Source organism: Dermacentor silvarum, chromosome 11, assembly GCF_013339745.2.
Source record: "Dermacentor silvarum isolate Dsil-2018 chromosome 11, BIME_Dsil_1.4, whole genome shotgun sequence".
Taxonomy (NCBI): domain Eukaryota; kingdom Metazoa; phylum Arthropoda; class Arachnida; order Ixodida; family Ixodidae; genus Dermacentor; species Dermacentor silvarum.
The window spans coordinates 30,064,051-30,083,771 of record NC_051164.1 but is presented as its reverse complement, the minus strand read 5'-3'; the positions used below and the strand labels follow the sequence as shown (position 1 = coordinate 30,083,771).

Sequence of the window (19,721 nt, the reverse complement as noted above, 5' to 3'; positions counted from 1 at the left end):
AATGTGTGAAAATATTCAAATGATCTAAACTTTAGGCAATCACTTGTTGGTTCATGCGTTTTATGGGGCAGCTTTGGCGAAAAAAAAGTGCGAAACAACGCGTTCGAAGCACATGCATGATAAGCGCCGTCGTGGGTTTCGTACGCATTGTCATGGGCACTGTCATTCGATCAGCTGTTGCTCGTTTGTTTGGTCGATGATGGGGCGCCGTTCGTTTGAAGAAGCGCACGGAATCGACCGCCACTGATCGCCGCTGCTATGGCGCGTGCGGAAGCGAAAGGTAACGGGGCTATTGAGAGAACGTGTATGAGCGCACGACTTTATAAAAGTCGTCATAACTTGCAAGCGCGATAGCTCAGCAGCGTTGGTCATCCCATTGCGATCTGTTGTCGTTCGACAGTTAAGTGGCTACTAAACCAGAAACAACGTGGGATAGTTCGCACTGATTAAATAAAGCGTAGGAGTTAAAGACTACGGGAAGAGGGTGATATAAATGCGGAAACGAAATATGCATGAAATAAACTTGTGTTATGGTTCATTCGACTGTGTCAATTATCTTTGAGAAAAAGCATACAGTGAGGTGCATTTCGTTGAAACAATCCAAAACTTTCGTGATGTGTTTAATCACAGGGGGGGAGAGGGGGGGGGGGGGGTTGTAGAGTTGACCAGACCTTGTACAGGTTTCCTGAAGACCTTAAACCAGATATATTTTATTCCTGCAACGACCTCGATGAATACAGCGTGGATAACAGTGATGACCTCCGTGCTGTCATTGAGTCTCACTGCAACAGCACGTGTCGAGTTGCCAGCAAACAGCACACTCCAGTGATAGATTTGCATGTTATGAACAAACAGCATTCGAAAGCCAACATGAAGAACCTTGTACTCACTTGACATTGACTGGTGCGTGTTTTCGTTCAGCTTCATTCTGTGTTAAGGCCTGCCTTCTTTTCCAACCTTTGTCGAGAGAATGTGGTTCACTGTACGCTATATGATGTGTTGCATTCTCGAATATTAGTAACCGCTGCAGCCAATTTTGAGTAAATTACTTTGGTTCACACAGCGTACCCGTTTAATGGGCACCTCCGCCTCCTTAGCCCCACATGGCAATTTGCGCCGGGATAATGTAATGATTTCATTTCAATGCTATGCCTTCTGGCACTTCGGCAGTGGTCCAAGCGGTGCTGTACCCACATCATCACTGAGCTTGGTCAGCAGTATGTGAACAGTGGGCAGCAAGAAAGGAATAGAATAGAGTGTAAGGGATCCTTGCATTATACGGGCCCTGCTCAGTACTTGTAGCTACTAATGTGCATGCTATTTGGTGCACCATCCCCATCTGTTAAAAAAACTATAACGGAGCATCTTTAGAGCTAATGAAGCAGCTCGAAGAAAGACAGAAACAACAGAGCAATAACGCCAACACCACTCTACTGCCTTTTCTTGTCGTTTAATCTGTACTCTATGCATTCTGTTACGAAGATCACAAGTTGGTCCAGCACCATGGCATACTGAAGTATGTTTCGAAGTGCAGATCCCTTCACTTGTGGAGGAAGGAGAAAAAAAAAACTATAAGGGAGCACAACATCAGACTATGGTTGGGTACAACTTAAGAAGGCAGAAGAGGCCCCGCCCAGACGACCGACGCGCGGCAGCCAATTGCCTCCACGACTAAAGAAATGGTCCCGCTGACGCGACTCGGCTCAGTTCAAAGCGCGGGTTGCCATGTTCTCCGTCGGCGGGGTCACCGGCCGTCCGGCTCGTGACGTGAGTCTAGAGTGCGTACCCATTGGTAGAGGCTTGTACGCATCCACCTTTGAGGGCAAATGCCGCTGCCTTCTAAAGTTGTACCTGACTATAGCTAGACTCTGCAGGCCAACCTCCTCTGACACCGGCCCTTCCCCTCTCTGGGGCCTATCTTTACTTGGGGTAATAGGCCCTCCGTGTTAGCCGGACCTTTCAAGATACTGTTTGATTCATGGTAACTCTTAGCAGTGTCCTTGCTACCCGCTCTTCTCTCTCCCATACTCTCCGCGCACTCGGTGCCTAGAAATTACTAGCGTATCTTGTGGTGATAGCCCATTTCCAATTACCCTTTCCTTAATATCGATGACTAGGCTTGATGGTTCTCGTGTGATGCTCCCTCCTGGTCTTTTTCCTTCCCCCATGCTTTCGCTCCACTCCTGATTAGATAGTCCATTGTGTTGAGTACTGCAACGGAACTGGACAGGAAGGGTTTAAGTTGTTTAAGTTGAGTTTCTGCAGTGTTACATGATGGCTGCATGTCATCCTTAGCAGCGTTCCACTTTTTCGCATATATATGACATGCAAAATAAACTGAAAAAAATTTAAGCAGTGTGCAATTGTATGTTTCTTTGCATTCCAGTGATATTGAGAACATACAGCGGCATTCAAAGAAAGAAACATTTTAAAGATTTTTCTGTCTTTCGAATAAACAGAACACCTTTTTTTTCTTTCCCTTCGAGTTCAACGTAAATGGAATATTCTGTATTTATCATCTTGACACATGATAATAAAAAATGTAGGCCACAAACTGAGATACATGAATGTCTAAACGCAAGTGCATACATCGGAACAGTGTGGCTTGTTTTAAGCAAGCAACATAAATTGCAGCATGAATAAATAAGGCTCATCTTTTTTGCCATCAGTGCAAGCTACCACAACAGATACAACTCAAGCATGGGAGTTCATGGGTTAAGATGTTAGCCAATAACATTGATAGCAAAATTTTCAGTGTTTTTTAGGACCCTTCAGCATAGCAGCCTATACAGCTGCAATACATTTGGGTGATTATAGACATGTCATTTACAGCTTCTGTATCTGCTATGAATCTCTTGCATGATTATCTTGTTGCTGTGGCAACCTTATGCATAGTGCGAATCCTGGCAGGGAAGCAGCTTCCACTGTTAACGGCGATGTCACGGGATACCTTCAGTGACCCTTCGTAATTTACTTTTGTTGCAACTTGGCATTAAACAACATACGTATATGGCATAGTTTACGAATCATTTTAGTTCTCTAGTATAGCCACATTCTTTACAATACAAATGCAAGCATTCACATCCGGTAAACCAGTTTGTGGGTGTCTTTATAGTGGAGTCACCCATTTGGGTCCCTTTAGGGTCACTTTCACTGCAGCAATACAGCTCACAATGTTGAACGTAGAACCAAGCTCTGCAGTAACAGTGGCGTTAGGTCAAAAGAAATGTGCTTTCAATATAATTTTTTGTCACTACTGTTAGGACGTGACTCTTGTGAATGTTGAAGAAACGTTTAGACAACCTTCGCACAGGAAACTGAAGCAGCTGTGGGGCTTGTGTAATGTAGCTCACTTTGGTGGCACAACCTACGGAGTGCTCATGAATGTGTCGAGAGCTGAAAGAAACCATGACATCTTCTACAGGGGACGTATTCTGCGACGATCACTTTTGGCGATAGTATCGCCGTCAGGCACGCACTGATTGGCTGGTTGAGCAAAATCGGGTGAGCTGATTGGTTGGTTGAGCCGAGGCAGTCGTCGCAGAATACATTCCCAGTTGAACTCCACCAGAATGGAGTCGCATCCAGCACAAAAGTACCTTTGTTATATCCGAAATTTGTTATAAGCATAAATTTCTTGCATACTAGTATCGACGAGATATTTACTTTGTTATATCCAATAATTTGTTATATTTGTGTTCATTAGATCTTGGTTCGACGGTACTGTAAAAGAACATTACGAACAGCTACTCTAGTCAACGACAACCTAAGGATGCACTGACAAATACAACACTGTCTAATTCAAAGAAAATTTGTGTAGATGCACCGGCCAATTACGTTCTTTCATTTCTGTGGCGTCACGGCAGAGGTGAACTTTTCTCAATATTGGTGTGTCTGGGGAGCTATTTTTTGGAGCATAGAGGCACAAGAGGCAGATGTGGTGCTGTTTTGCGGGTGAAAGTTGCATTGAATTCTGGGGTTGACATCGAATGCAGTATAAAACATAAACAGGCGAACCCGAATACAATGAACTCGGATAAAACGAATTATTTTCTATATTGAACACACGTAACTTAGTGATTGACATTCGGGTAATTTATCTCCCTCATAAGAAACTGGACATTGGCTATATCAAACTCGAGGCGTCTGCTACCAGCGTAATAAAGCCATAAATGGAAGCAGACTAGAGCATGTCTACATAATCTTGCGCATCGAGAATGCCATCCTTAGTGACTCTGAGGAAGATTTCAAGGCACATACAAAAATTGTTGTCGGCAACGAATAGTTTTGCCTTCAGTAAGTGGATTCCTTCCTTGCTTTATTTCTAAACTGGACATAACGAATATATATATATATATATATAAGGAATGCATTACAGTTTAATTTCGTTGTAGGCGAGTTTGGGTATATCGAAGTGCCTGACATATGAAGCTTTCTTTTTACAGACAAGCCTGTTCATCATAACCAGGTTCGGCTGTAAAAGGTACACACAGTACGTGGGCAGCTGCAATTTGTATAAAGAATCTAAACTGGACTAAATAGTCTGCCAGGTGGATTATTGTGTTTTGTTATTGAGAGGTAGAATGCAGGCTGAAACTTCTGTGCATTCAGAAGTTTCAGCCTGGAAATGGCTGACCCTGTTAGTGGAGCCGCCAGTTCATATATGCAGCAAGAACTTTTTTTTTGTCCCGCCATGTTGCAATTTACAACAAGAAAGGTACAGTAGCTGCTTTGCTTGCATGACTGCCAATACAGATAGAGGTACTGGGAATAGTTAGGGCCTGAAGCAGAACTATACCCTTTATAAAACATCAAACCACTTTTATGTTTATGACATTGCAATAGAAGATAAAAGCGAAGAATGTGTAATTGAGCTGTCAGGCATTATAAAAAAGAAATATGGTTTATTGGTTGCTATTCTGTAGAAAGAAAACCAAAAGTCTGGACATTTAGCCCTGCCAACTGGGTCAGTTCGGGACTCTGTACCTTTACTCAGAAGTTGCGACTGTCCCACTTCATTCGAGACGGTTGGAAACCTTACTTGTATCCCATGTGCATGAAACATTGAAGAGAGTGTGATCAGTCATCAGGGCAGTGTCGGCAGGATGATAATTCCAGTCTGTGAACGAGTGTTCCTGTTTCTTCTGTTGCTCTTTCATTTGTCTATGACTGCACAGTTGCGAGCAAAAGTCTGAAAGCCACGGGTGCCGCACTAATGTTTTCTGCAGCCCCCGGCATGCATTCTGAAATCAACTGGTACAGCCCATGTCTGGGTGTTTAGCCAATGAAGTGCACTGATGCAACTCCACGTTCCATGGACATGCCATCGTAAATATTTATTATAAGCTGAAACAGTACAACTGTTACAAGAACACACAAAACAGGAAAGTGTGGTGTCCTTTTTTTCAGTTATGCTGTTTCAGCTTATACAGTCAAATCCCAATATAAAGAACACTGATATAACAAATTGAATCTTGACAAATGTATGTTTATGATGAATATAGGATGTAGTGAAGGCTTCTTAGTGTCTGATGGAACTTCATTATAACAAAGTTCTGCTTTATTGAAGATGAATATACAAGCCCTCACAGTGATCTTATTACTGCAAATAAATGTTTTTTGTGGATGCCGTGGTCTCTATACTTTTCCTTACTCGCCCACACCTCCGCATTCCCCTGCAGCGGATGGTGCTTCGGCGGCCTCGATGGCAAGCGGGGTGTGCGGACGCATGACGTCCGAGTGCGGTGTGCTGGGCGTGTACCTGTCGTCTTGGGACCACGTGATGGGACCGCAGCTGGTGTTCCGGTGGCGCATGCAGTGTCCCGGCGCAGTCAGCGGCGTCAGCGGTCCCGAGTCGGCCGACTGCGGCCCGCACTTCCTCAAGTGCCACCAGTTTCTCGAGAACCCCGAAGGCTTCCTGGCTCGGGGAGAGGCGCCGCAGCAGGTCTGGACGTGCTAGACCTTACGCAACCCCGACATTGATTCAGCAATGCGCTGGCGCAGCTGTAATAATAGTAACATGCTTTATTAACCAGAGCGGGAGGCAAGGTGCATTCTTCGGGTCTGCCAAAGCCTCAGTGAGCTTGTCTGATAAGAGCTTGGCAGGCAGCATACAAGCACACTGGTGTAAAAGTCTAAAAAACTGACTGTGCAGTACACGGGGCACACAAAATTTTTACGTATTCGCAATGCTAAGAGCAAAAATAAGTTATTTCACAACTACTATACAACATAATTTTTTTTTTCTCTCTCTCCCCCTTTGAATCTTCAGAAGGACTCTCAACCAAGAGAGCGCATCAAAACGAAAAGCAGTGACCAAGATAATTATACTTAAAATGCGTTGCATCGAAACACTTCTGATTGCAGCTCTCGGTGTCAGGAAGTCATCATGTAGCTGGCTCACATCTTTCATTGTTTCTCAAGATGTTTTACATCAGCCATATGTTTCATGTGGCTGGATAGGTTTTTTAGAAGTGTGCTAGACATGAAACAGTTACATTTCTCATATCTGACATTCTAGTAGAGTTTTCGCATGCAGTCCACTTTGTAAACATGACAAAACTCACTGAAGGATTGGCAATTTTCTATGAACAGATTTAATTTGCATCCGAAGGGGATATAATATGCGTACTGTACCATAAATTCCAAATCAGTGTACAGAGTATTGCCGGTTGTTCAGGGCCGCATAAAACTGCAGAGGCACTTTTCACAGTGCCTGGAACTCGTACACTGTAAAGAAAACACCTATGGTGACAAAACTGGAGGCACAATTTTGTACAACATAGTACGACTGCATAGTGTATGACCACATAGTGTAAGTGCACTTAGAATAAGAGAGAGGGTTACTAATGACGCAATATCGCGACTCTCGAGTCAGTCCAAAACCGCGCCGCCCGCTTCATTGTCAGAGATTATCACCGCGACTCTAGCGTGACTAGCATTAAGTCATCTTTATCTCTCTCATCTTTTGCATCGCGAAGAACCATAGCATTGCTTTGTCTGTTTCACAAAATTGTCCATAGCACGCGCCCGTCCACCCTGCCGCTCACACGTCCATCTCGTACATCTCGGCGTCTGCATAATCATCTCAGTTTCCAGCGTATCTTTGGCCGAACTAATGCTTTCAATTCATCCGCGTTACCACGCGCCATTCAGCATTGGAATAACCTACCAAACGAAATAGTTGACATTCTTGACCCTGATTCCTTCAAAGCACGCTTATGCATATTATTTCCATAATTCATTCACAAGTAACCTTATTGCGCACCTAAGTAATTCCCTATAGCGCAGTTGTATAGTTTTTTTTGTTTGTATTGCGTTAACATTATTCTTTCATCTTCACCTGCTACCAATTGTATAATTTCTTGGTACTCCTTTTTTTGCTGCTTCACACAGTCGTTTGGTTTCATTTATCGCGTTATTTATATTGTTAGATATTTGTTCTTTCATGTTTACCCGCTAACAATGTATAATTTCTTTGTACTCCTTTTTCCTTTTTGCTAATTTCCTGTACCCTCCCCTCACGCAATACTCCTTCGGGAGCCTGTGAGGTAACTGAATAAATGAATAAATAAATAAATATCATTGCTGGGACGCACTGGGAAATAATTCCTCAGTCAGAGGTTATCAGGCACATTTATCGCACTCACAGTAGAAGAGTCATGCCTGCAATTCTACTGCAACATGTAAAATCAGCATTAGAAAGCTCTGTGGAATTTTCCAGGGGCGCATTCAAGTTGGGCTCAGTGTATCAATGTATCCAGGCTGATGCTGAATGCTGTTGCACTGTGTGCCTCTTACATATAAACCGAGCATTCTTACTTAGTTCTTGATAAATTTTTAACAATGTGGCCACTGTTTAACACCCCCAGTTATATTTCTGCATGTTGCGCTTATGTTGCAGCGGGAACAACACAAAAAAAATGTGGAGAGCCACTCAAAAGAAAGCTTTACGAGCCATGCAAAACTGCAGTAGTTGACCTTGTGATAATGCGATAACAACAACTATGACACTGATATTGACAACTAAGGCTTGAAGATGGCACAACAGCTCATCTATTGTGGAAACAGGATTGAATCTACGGTTGATCATGAATAGCCACCTGCTTTTCTTCGTTTTTTTTTTTTTTCTTTTGCTGGTGACTGCTTCCATCAAATAAAAATGATGAGGATGAACTTGATGATGTATGTGACAGGACAGATCTTACAGCAGCTGCCTTCCTGCACGCAAATGTCTGTCATCTCCCTACAGCATTGAGAAGCTGTCTTTTCTACGCATCTTTGCCCTCCGGTGGTTGATGTTGCCAATTATTGAAGGGCAAGTAAATGTAAAGATATTTATGTTTAATATTGCAAGCATCAACTTGCACACAATGCTTTATCAAGCTTGTGATTTCACAAAAAAGAGACTTATCAGTATTATTCGTTCAGATATCTTAATTATGCGCAAGTAGTGTTCTCATGTGACCTTTACCACTCATTAAAAAAACAAGATAGAGACCTTTTTCATGAATGGCAAAGAAGCTTTCCTGCAATATTTCATGCCTAAAACATTATGATTAACATAATGCTTATATGATGTACATGTATGCTGCTTGTGCATTATTTTTTTTTCTTATTATTCTTATTTTTTTATGCAAGATATATGTGGTGTACATTAATGGCATGTCCGGGTGGTCATTTGAGAGTGCTGTGAAAGTGCTTCAAAGATAGTAAAAGCGTTACGAGAATAATAGGGTATGGTAATGAAAACCTGACTTCGTTATCAGTGGCGCCAACTTAAGCTAACAGTGATGCTTGGGGGTCGCCCTTTTTTTGTAACATTTGTAGCATTGCCAGAGCACTCTGAAGTGACCGCCCACCTGCACCACAAAATTGCTTGGCATGCGTTTGACTGTTAACTGTCACTTTAACACAAGCATTGCGACTTGATAGCATCGAGCTGTGCAGTAAAGCCAGCTTAGCATTTTGAAAATGGTTTATGTACGTTGTTGGGCACACGCTGTTGCAGCACTTGCGGGCTTGAATTGAAGCACCGCAGGGAATGTGCATCCCCAGTTCTAATTGCACTGCAAGGGAGAAATTCTTTTTGCGAGTGCGCTGACGAAGTTTGTCGCACACCCGCACGTACAGGCGTCACGGCGCGAGGAGGAGTATGATGTGCACGCCGCCAGCGTACTGCAGCTGTTGCACGGGGGCCTGGAACGGCGTGGTACGAGGTCGTGCCTGCTGCTGCTCCCGGACAAGCGGGCCGCGCTGCACGCAGTCACCTTTGACCTTTCGGCTGGGGCACCCGTGTGTCTGGCTGCACTGTTCCCAATGCGGGCGCTGGCCGACCTCTGGCTCCTGCTGCCCCTCACCGACTTGAACCTGGCACGAGTGGCGCTGGTCTGCCAGGCGCCCGGGGTGCGTAACATCCATCTGACCAAAGGGACTGGGTACTGGCTCATAGTCAGCATGGTACTCGGGGCTGTTGCACCCTAGTTTGTGTACACGATGTTTAGAAGGCAAAAATGCTTGTGCAGTTGGGTTTAAGTGCACGTTAATGAACCAGGTGGGCAAAATTGATCTTGAACTCTCTGCTATTGTGCCTCTTGTAGCCCCAGTGTTGCATTGGGACGTTAACGAACCACATCAGTCAATAAATAAGTAAATGTTATGCGACATGCCTGTTGCAATCGAATTCAGTGGTTGTCGTGGTGTGAGAAACATGCTTGTTTCATTTCAGCGCGAGCTCATGAAGAACCTGAGCAGTGCAACCTCGCTGCTGCACCGCTACTTCCAGCTGGCCTCATCCCTGCTCTCCACCAGGACACTCGACCGAAGGGTGAGGCACAGTTTGTTTGCAAGTTGCCTGCGCTCCGCTGAGCGATAGTGTTTCTCACAATTACCCGTAAGGAAGAGTGGCACTGCGCCTCTGTTCTGTGCATTGGAATGCTGGGAAGTGGATAGGCTTCAGATTAACATCTTTGTCTGACAGTTAGAACACCTTGAAAACACATCTTGCATCTCGAACAGTGGTCTAGCCCGTACTATAGAATAGCATGCGAAATGCTGTCTCCAGTGTATGATAAGTGTAACAATTTGTTATCAAAGGTTAACTGCTCGTGCTATGCAGTTTGTACTTGCTAAAGAAACAGCACAACATAAGAGTGGCTGTAGTAATGACATGGTTAGCTGACATTAAATTGGGTGTCATGGCTCACATTTGGGCCCTACCTATATAGTGTCGTCATTGAGCATTCTACATTCAACGAAAGGTGTTGCAAATATGAAATAAATATAAAAGTTACTGCATCTGTAGTGCGCAGTTGGATAAAACAGACCTGTCGTTCGAGAAGCAGCAACAGCATTTGTGACATGACAATGACCTGATGGTGCACGTGTGTCTCACATAAGCACAGGGACATGGTGACATTGATACTGCTCAAGAAACGGAAGTGCAAAGGAAAACGAATCACACGTAGCAAGTAGAGACACTGCAGCCACCAGTAGTAAGTCACACAGTTACTGCGCAGGCATCGGTGAATGCGCTGAGCCGAGGTGATCGTCTACCAGAGGAGCTGATTCGCCGGGCCCTCCAGTCACACCTGCAGACACGGCGATGCTCCATTGTTATCGGCGACAGCGCTGCTCAGGTGAGTCTCGTTTGCTGCCTTGTTCCTCTTAATCACACTCAACTCAATAACTAACGTTTTCTTTGCAGTTATTCCTACCACAACATATTAAGGTGAAAGCCTTAGGTGGCTACGTTGGCGGTGCCCTTGGCGTGACCTTTCCGTGACCTTGCAGTGACCTTGGCAAAACTGCCGTGACGAAAAATGTACGACGCTGCAAAGAGTAAAAACACATCTAAAATGCTTGAATTGTCGTCACATTTCTCAGAGAAGCTCCTGTAAACAATGAAAATTTGTGGTTTTGAAAAGAACATTTGGTACATTTCGGTCTGGGTGGGAATCGAACCCGGGCCTCCGCGGTGCGAGATGAGCACGCTTCCCTGAAGCCACAGCTGCTCCACGATTCTGGCTTACTAAAGGTGTGCCTAGTGCGTGCCTGATTGCACACGTCACGTGGTCACAGAGAGTTTGTCGTCATCGTCTTCCACAGCTGGCAGGCTTTCGCCTTCACATTTTACAAACGTGTAACACTTGCTTGTTTTTGTTACTTCCTAGCTGTTGCTTTGTTTTTGTTCCAGTTTCGTGGCAAGACCACATTTTTCAGTCCACATCTCTCAGTTGCAAAAACTCGACACCTTCACTTGTGTTATTCACAGGTGAAAAAAAAAAAGAGAAGCCACCAGTGGCATGCACATCTTGTCATAGAGAAGCTAACTGGGGCAGTATTCTGAAGCAATCACTTTCGGGGATACAGTCACTTTCGCAAGATATCGCATGACTCGTTACCAGATGCATTGGCATATACGACCGAAAGCATTTCCTGCACTGTACAGAGCTCACTATCTTCACACAGTTCCAGGGATGCTGTTGGCCAGATACTTCAATGCATTCGGTGCTAACTCATGCAAAATCTCGCGAACATGATTTTATCTCCGAAAGAAATTGCTCGAGAATACCGCCCCTGCTGCAAAGCCTTAGTTTGGTATCAGCACCATTAACATTATTGCCACCTGGATGTACAGGGATGTGAAGTTGTTTTATAAAATAGTCTTATATAAATAGTATAAACAGTCTTATAAAATTAGAGCAAAAATAATTGTATGCTATAAAGCGGCATTAAGCGCAAATTCTTGATTGAAAGTTGAAATAATGCAGGTGGAGCCGGCCCTGAATGCTCTGCGAGGTCTCCTGGACCACGAGGAACTGTTCTGCTCCCTGTGGGGTGACACTCTTGAGCCCTGTTACTTGCCGGGTCTTCAACTGCAGGTGGGCTTCTCGGCTATGTGTGCATTGTACCTCTTTTCGGGCTGAGAGTGGGAACAGCAACACAGATAACAGCTATTATCTTTACGCTTCATGGCAGACATCCCGACTTTTTTCGGATCACGGAAATTCCCCCATTTCTTAAGAAGCGCTCGAGAAATTCTACCCACTTGCTTCCAAGCTATGCATGCAGTTATGAGTACAGATGTATAAATAGTATTTTTGTATTCCCAGGTGAAAATTTCCAACTGGGAATGCAACTGGTTCCAGTTAAACTGGTTTATGGAACAATTCCCAGTTGGTCCCCGTTGCAACTGGTCCCAGTTGGTCCCCATTGCAACTGGTCCCAGTTGGTCCCCATTGCAATTGGTCCCAGTTGGTCCCCATTGCAATTGGTCCCAGTTGGTCCCCATTGTAATTGGTCCCAGTTGGAGCCCATTACAACTGATCCCAGTTGGTCCCAATTGCAACTGGCCCGTGCAGAAGCCTATCAAAAGTGTATTCTGCTGATGGATTTCATACAACTAAGGCAGTTCAGCTATTATTGCTTAAGTCCCTAGCAAAATTTCTAATACAAACCCTAATAGCCTATTCGGTTATCGACACTAATACAGTCTAGTAGGTCTCTTAGTGTATTGGTGTAATAGGTCTATTGGAGTGAAAGAAAATGTTGTAATGTTCCAGATACATAACGAAAAACAGGTAAAATTGCTAAAAGCATTTATTAGCACAGCATGTATTTTTACAGATTCCTCCTTCGAGATCTTCGTCAGGTCAGCAATCTTGATTGAGAGCTTTTCGTTGACTTCGACCAAAGGGCGTCCTTTTGAGGAAGTGGTTAAAAAAACCTGGGCACAAAAATACACACATATAGAAGCAGTTAGAAACAGGGGTGCTAGTTCTACCACTAAACGTTTAAGCTGGCAATATTTGCTTCCACATTAGAGTAATGTGGCTCCGCAATTACCAAACTAATTTTAGGACAGTGTGATATATGCTAGCTCAAAATGTTTATCATAATAAAAAATGACGCCACGTGACACGATAGGACCACTATAAAGAACACAAAATCAACATAAGATGTGTGTTCCATCGAAACAGTAGGCAGATATAAAGAACTCTAGACACAAATCTTGCACAGCGTTGTCGGAAACAGGCATGTCGATCATTGCTGCAACGTACACAGCAATCAGCCCGACGGCACTGTTCAGAAGTACTTACGTCCACCGTCAGGATAAAAAAAAAAAGAAAACACCTCATTCTGTACTATAGAAGCATAAACAAGAAGTATAATTACCTCGAAATGGTAAATCGGCGCCGGGGAGAACACTGCACATTGATGCACGCTGATATATCCACAAAGCCGCGAAGGACAGGGGTAAAACAGTTGCCTTGGGTTGTTTGGAAGTCACAACAGCAGCCATAGATAAAACTATCCAAATATACTACTCCACGAATGAGACTGCGCAGGCGCTAACACCACGGGTTCCTTAAAAACACATCGTTAATTCACTAACACGCACGCACGCCTCGCGTGACGCCTCGCCTTGACATGGCGGCCGCCATTGCACACGTGCTGTGCGCAACTACCGCTGACTATGGTCGCAGTTTTATATCCTTCCCACCCGCCGCGTTCCCTTCTCTGCGATACTGCTCTTTGATGTCAATAAATATTACGGCCTTTTATATGCGATATCAAGTTAGCAATTTAGATTAAAAGTTTAACATTTACTTTATGCGCACTTCAACAGAAAATACGACACTGACGAAACTTCAGTGCCAAACAAATATGGTTGTTCGTAAGCTGACCGGGCACCGCGATCTGACGGCTGGTTGTTCGCGCTTTTCTTTTTTTCCGCGGGGTAGTATTCGCTGTGCTGTAAACACTAGCTGTTTCCTCGACTCATCGCGACGAGGCTCAGTGAAGCAAAATTGGCAAGACCATGTAGGCGTACGTCGCAGTCGCTGAGAGGTGGTGTGCTGAAACTAATGCAAACGTGCGAACGCAATCTGCTGCACAATTGTACAGCAGAATTTTTAATTATTCAGTGATTAATTAGAAACACCCCTCCATGCAAGCAAGCGGTCCGCTATTCTAATTTTTTGTCAATTAACTTTCACCAGCAAACAAGAGCTGTGGAATCTAGCAGTACATGTTGTATCAGACCAGTAACAATCTGCATAAGGCCAATAGGACCTGTTAGTCTAATAGAGAAACTAGTAGACACGCGCGTGTCTACTACACTGCTTGTAAAAGACTAATAAGTCTAATACACACGGCCTCTTGGTCTTATAGGTAAATCAGTACGACTAATAGAAATTTCTATTGGTCTAATACAAAACTTATACAACTAATACAAAACTGACGTATTAGACTAATTATTACAGACTTCTATTAGAATGTTGGCTAGGATTGCTAAAACTGCCAAACTTAATTGCTCAGTATAAGTAGGACTAGCTGCTGCATGTTACTGGATGTTACTTGCTTTCATTTAAACTTCTGGTCACCGTTTCATTTGGATTCAAACTGGAAACAGTTGCTACCAGAACAACTGGCCAATGTTTAAGTTGGTTCCAGTTGCTACTGATATAACTGGTCAAAGTTCCAGTTGGAATCCAACTGGAACCAGTTGATTCCAGTACAAATGGTGAAAGTTCCAGTTGCCTCTCTACTGGAACCAGTTGATTCCAGTACAACTGGTCAAAGTTCCAGTTGGATCCCAACTGGGTCCAGTCACTCCCAGTATAACTGGAAATTGTTCCAGTTGGATCCCAACTGGAACCAGTTGCTACCCAGTTGCTTTCCAACTGGGACCAGTTGGTTTCCAGCTGGAACCAGTTCATCCCAGCTGATCCCAGTTGGATCCCAGTTGGAAATTTTCACCTGGGTTGTATATTGTATTGTGGTTATTCTTACATTGTATATTTGTTGTCTTCTGTACCCACCCTTCTGTGATCCTTTTAAGAAAGATTGCGCTATTTATAAATAAATATGAACATCCACGCCAACTGGGTGAAATGGCCATACTTGATTTGTTACGTAAATATCAAATAAAGTTAAATTATCAGTTGATTCATCTTGATGTAAGAGTTGCATCTGTATCACTAACTATAGCTAGCACAAAAATACATAGTGACTGCACCATTATTCTTTGGGCTAAAAGCTATGCTCCCCCCTTTCCTGCAGGGACTGGTTCGGGGGTCAACCGGGAGCCCTCTTTCGGCCCGCGAGCTCATCTGGTCTCCACACCCGTCCACGGTGGTGGACATGGCACAGGGACGCGTCTGGCAATGCCCACTACACGTTGGATACCAAGGTCCCCTGACGCGCAAGTGCGTGCTCACTCTTTTTTCCCAACCTTTAAACAAGCAGAGGATGCAAGCTGCTGCCTGTACACCATACCGTTGCACATGCAGGGTGTCCCAGCTAACACGAACCAAGCTATTTAAAAATACAGTAACTACGAGATACGAGGATGGCACCAAGGGTGTTTTGCTAGTAGTCGCCTTCCGCAAACCGGATAATTTTTTGTCAATTATCATTGTCTAGCTAATTAGTCATATTTAATTATTTAAATTAATAAATACTTGCATAATTGTGTAAGCTCAAATGTCGTATTGTGCGTCACATTTCGAGCAGTCGAAAGTGGCAGAGAACTAGACTAGCGTGATAAGGTTAGAAAAATTTGCGGGTGTATGGTGGAGTCATCTGGTGCAAGACAGGAGTAAGTGGAGCTCACCAAGATATGCCTTTGTCCTGCAGGGTTATGAGATATGATGATTTTGATGTTAGTGCTGATGATGACAGTCCACATATTCTGGCATTGGCAGAATTCTCACTTGCTTGCCCTCTGGTGGCCCCATGCAGGCTGAAGGCCGCGCGCACTCCGTCGGCGGAGTCGCACGTGTCGCAGTTTGTGCAGCAGCTGGGACGAGCCCCCACCACCGCCGCAGCCGAGCAGATGCTGCAGGCCTTCCAGAGGCACCTGCGCGTTAAGGCGGCCGCTCTCATCCAGTGCGCCGCCCGCTCCAGGTGAAACGCTTACCAGCATGGCTAAGGCAACAGACAAGGGGACGTATTCTGCGACGATCACTTTGGCGATACTATCGCTTTCGCGTGACGTAGTGCTCAACCAGCCAATCAGCGCGTGCCTGGCTATCGCCGGAAGTGATCGTCGCAGAATACGTTTCTAGGAAAGAATGCGGGAAAATCACAGCCTTCTGTATGTTGTCACAATGTGACTACGGTAACTTAGCGCAAAGCTTAACAAGACACAAACAAGAAACTGACAAGGATGAACGCTGCTATCAACTGTTTATTAACAGAAGACTAACCAGCGATACGTGTACTATTAGGTGCAGATTCGCCTCGTCACATCGTCGAATCACTGTTCGAGAAACCGACGACATAAAAATTGCACGTGTCAAAGAGCGGCATTCATAAAAATCATACTCGGAGGTTGACGCGTCGTTGTTTGCGTCTATCCGAACTAGCCCTACTGTCAGTCCTGTTTTGACAAGCAGGCACTCAAACAGAAGTTAAGACTGAGAGGAGTGCTCATGCCGCGCTCCAGGCAATTCAGATTGCTCCAAATATGTCGTATCAGACGACACAGCGCACAGCACCTTGCTTATTCACATGATATTGCGTTCCAATTTGATCATATGAGACTCATGAGAGAGTTTAAACGTATTACAGCTGTTTACCGGTACTCCAAAGGCAAGCATGCAAAATGGCACCGGTGGCGCCATCTTGTGGCATTAACGTTAACTACAGCTTGACAGCAACAGCCAGGCTCTACCTTTCTACTTGTGCAATAGTGTCAGCAGCAATAATGATTAGCGTGTACTAGTTCTTATTTCTTTCTTGCCCCCTCTGCAACAACGATGACGCAGCACAAATGTTTATCAGGTGTTGTGGTTGAAGAAGTCCTTAGAAGATGTCGCTACCAACGCTTCACTAAGATAGCAGCGTCCATCAGAAAACACGGCTACAGGTTGTCATTGAGAGAGAGAAACAACTTTATTTAAATTAAGACCGTGCTTGGTCACTGTGGGTGGAGCCCCTCTTCCAGGGCCCCACTGGCTATTGCGGCGCGCCGGGCCTGGTCGAGGGTCGGTTGTCATTGAAAGTCTATAATGGGAAGACAGCTTCTGCTACCGCTGAACGAAAGGCGCGTTTTGATTGCAAGCAGCTTAAGTCTTCGCTGGGCAAGTGAAATGCGAAAGGGTGTGCCTTTTTTTTCCGTGTGCTTTTATTTTGAATTTGCAAGTTGCATAACTTTCGTTTGCCTCTGTCAATTTTCGTAATTATTTTTTGCATTCACCTCCGGATAACACAAGGAATGCATTGTGATGCAGAACTTGGTAGGTAAAATATGGTTGCAGGGTCCCTTTGAAAGCAAAGTGAAGTCCACGGAAAAAGGATTGACCATACTTTCCTTGGTTTTTCTTGCTTTAAATTGAAAATGCTGAACCATATGTACCCTATATGTAATGTATGTATCTATATTAATAACATATTATAAGTACATACCTCTAAAGCCATTGACAATGCTGTGAAGACATATGCTGTCCTTAATATCACTTCAATGAAGGACTTCTATGCAGAAAGGTTTCCTTATACATTTTCAATGAAATGTGTCCATTATCATACTTGTTTCTGTACAGAACAGCATTTTTCAAATTCATAAGAGTAGCGTCTGACCTTCATTTTCTCTGTTAGTACTAATGAATATTTTGCTGCCAAAAACAGGGTGTTGAAAGAATACCAATCTAAAGTGATTAGTGTAACCATTCAGTGTTCTTTTAGGTAGTTTATTATTCCAGATGAAAAGGTTCCAAACGTTGGCCCACGGGTTGCATTCGGCCCTTTGTGGGAGTCACTGAAAGCCTTCCACAAGTGGAAATGGCTTTAGAGGTATGTACTTATAATATGTTATTAATATAGATACCTATATTATATATAGGGTACATAGGGTTCAGCATTTTCAGTTTAAAGCAAGAAAAACCAAGGAAAGTATGGTCAATCCTTTTTCCGTGGACCCCAGCCTGCAGAATCAAACGGCGACTGGCCTTGTCGTCGCATCTCGCTGATGATCTGTTGTCATTCATGCATGGCCTTCATTAGTGCAGCTGCGCTTTTAGTTTTCGTTTGCGTAATACAGGTTTTGTTTAGCTCTCTGAACACATGCATCCTGGAATGGAGGACATCATTTACCGATCTAACTTGTCACATGTTTCATACAAGTTGAAAGTGCAGAGTGACATATAGAAACTTAATCTGCACTGAATTCCCATTAAGTTCTGACAAACCCATTTGCAGTTATTTCAATTTTAGTGCCCTCTGTTTAACAGGCTGGGGTGTCGTATTTTGTATCGATTCGTTTAATCTTCTATTCTTTTCACACTTCGTCATCAGCTTGCGTGACGCCACGCAATTGCTATCGGACATTCAGTGGGACGGATGATAAAAAAGTGAAAATGATTCAACAAAAATAATCCTTACAAAAATGCAGGCCCTGGTGAGTATTTACAGCTGTGAACAGCCATTTTCAAAGCAAATGAAAATGTTCCATTTGCATGTATAGTCTTGTTTATGCATTCACTGAGGGTAAGTTTTGTATTTGTTATTGTCTGTCTATAGATTCCCAGTTTTTCTATTTTCAAAGTTGTGATATGGGAGTGTGTTGATGGCACGCTTAAACGCAAATGTGCTCGACAGTTTTTCTTTCACATAGACTTGCGCTATATTTTAAAACATAAATGTTAGAAGGTTATGGTGAAAGTGCCACGCATCATTCTTTAAGGCTGTGTAGGTAGGGAATGTATAACCTGTCTTTTTCCTTCAGCTGGAATGTTCGGTTGGTGTGTATAAGCAATAAATGTAGTGGACCTTGCATATCAGGCCACAGAAATGGGCAGTGCTTCACATCACATTATAGCTGCAGCCTGCGCTTGCCGACACTGCTAACGATTTTTTTTTTTTTTTTCTAGCTGCAAAAGCTTGCGTCGGCAGCTTAGCCACGCGTATTCGGTGCACCAGTGTGTCTGTGGAGGAGGGGGAAAAATGAAAAGTTGTTTTCTCGTTAGCTGGCCGTAGGCTTTTCCGCGTTACTCCGAATAACTTAGGGGATGAATACAGCAGGAAAAGGCGCGCGCGCATTTTTACGTCAGCTCTGTTCGCGTTCACTCTTTCCTCTGAGCAAACGCCGACGGACACGCGCCTAATCGGCCCGAGCTGCGGGCGGCGTGGGGGAAGGACAAGTGGCCGAGTTGACGGCGTCGCCCAAATCATTGACGCGCGCGGCGCGAAGGCGTCGATCGCACCGGCGGTATAGTAGTGTAGCGGCGGAAGTGCAGTGTCTCTGTTCGGAAGCAAGGCCTGCCGCATATTTTTGGCAAGCAGCAGGTTTCCGCCGCTGCGGCATTGAGAAGGCCAAGCAAGCAGCGCGCTCTGCGTAGCCAAGGTTGGCCTTGAGAGCTTGGAAGACTTTCCATAGCGACCTCTCTCTATAACATTTTCCTGCCCATTAAAAACGTCCCGTTATTTATTTGTTTGTTTTTCTATCTCTCTCTTCATTGGGGGCAGGCGAGCCCTGTCCACGAAGTACCTGCAGTCGGTGCTGGCCGTACCGTACCTGTCCGATTTCTTGGTGATCCTGGCCGAAGCCGAGAAACTACGACCGGGCCTGTCTCGCTACGTTCTACCGCAGACCTGACCCTCGCTCGTAGCGCATTGAATAAAAGAACTCTTTCGGCTCGATCGAGCCTTTTTTCTTCCGCCTGCTTCCCTTGTTCGCGGCGGCGTGTGGGGAGTGTCGTTCTTCCTCGTCACGTGCG

The 19,721-nt window shown here is 44.4% G+C and overlaps 1 protein-coding gene and 1 long non-coding RNA gene across 2 annotated transcripts; one reads left to right on the top strand and one right to left on the bottom strand.

Annotated features, from left to right (window-relative positions):
* The first annotated feature begins 157 nt into the window (after positions 1–157).
* On the top strand, positions 158–19,657 carry LOC119432371 (uncharacterized). Its single transcript, XM_037699538.2, has 9 exons — positions 158–280; positions 5,682–5,944; positions 9,133–9,405; positions 9,728–9,826; positions 10,518–10,637; positions 11,772–11,882; positions 15,067–15,212; positions 15,748–15,912; positions 19,471–19,657. The coding sequence occupies exons 1-9, from the start codon at positions 259–261 to the stop codon at positions 19,598–19,600; spliced, it is 1,329 nt and encodes a 442-aa protein (XP_037555466.1). The 5' UTR covers positions 158–258; the 3' UTR covers positions 19,601–19,657.
* LOC125941532 (uncharacterized) lies at positions 12,583–13,714 on the bottom strand. The gene is made up of 2 exons (XR_007464420.1): positions 13,177–13,714; positions 12,583–12,727 (listed from the first exon to the last, which is right to left on the bottom strand). It is a non-coding gene; the product is annotated as an uncharacterized LOC125941532 (long non-coding RNA).
* Positions 19,658–19,721: the final 64 nt, after the last annotated feature.

Coding starts and splice junctions, on each gene's coding strand:
- LOC119432371 (XM_037699538.2), top strand. CDS start 259: ATGGCGCGTGCGGAAGCGAAAG. Junction 11,883..15,066: donor TGCCGGGTCTTCAACTGCAG/GTGGGCTTCTCG, acceptor CCTTTCCTGCAG/GGACTGGTTCGGGGGTCAAC. Junction 15,213..15,747: donor CAAGGTCCCCTGACGCGCAA/GTGCGTGCTCAC, acceptor GGCCCCATGCAG/GCTGAAGGCCGCGCGCACTC.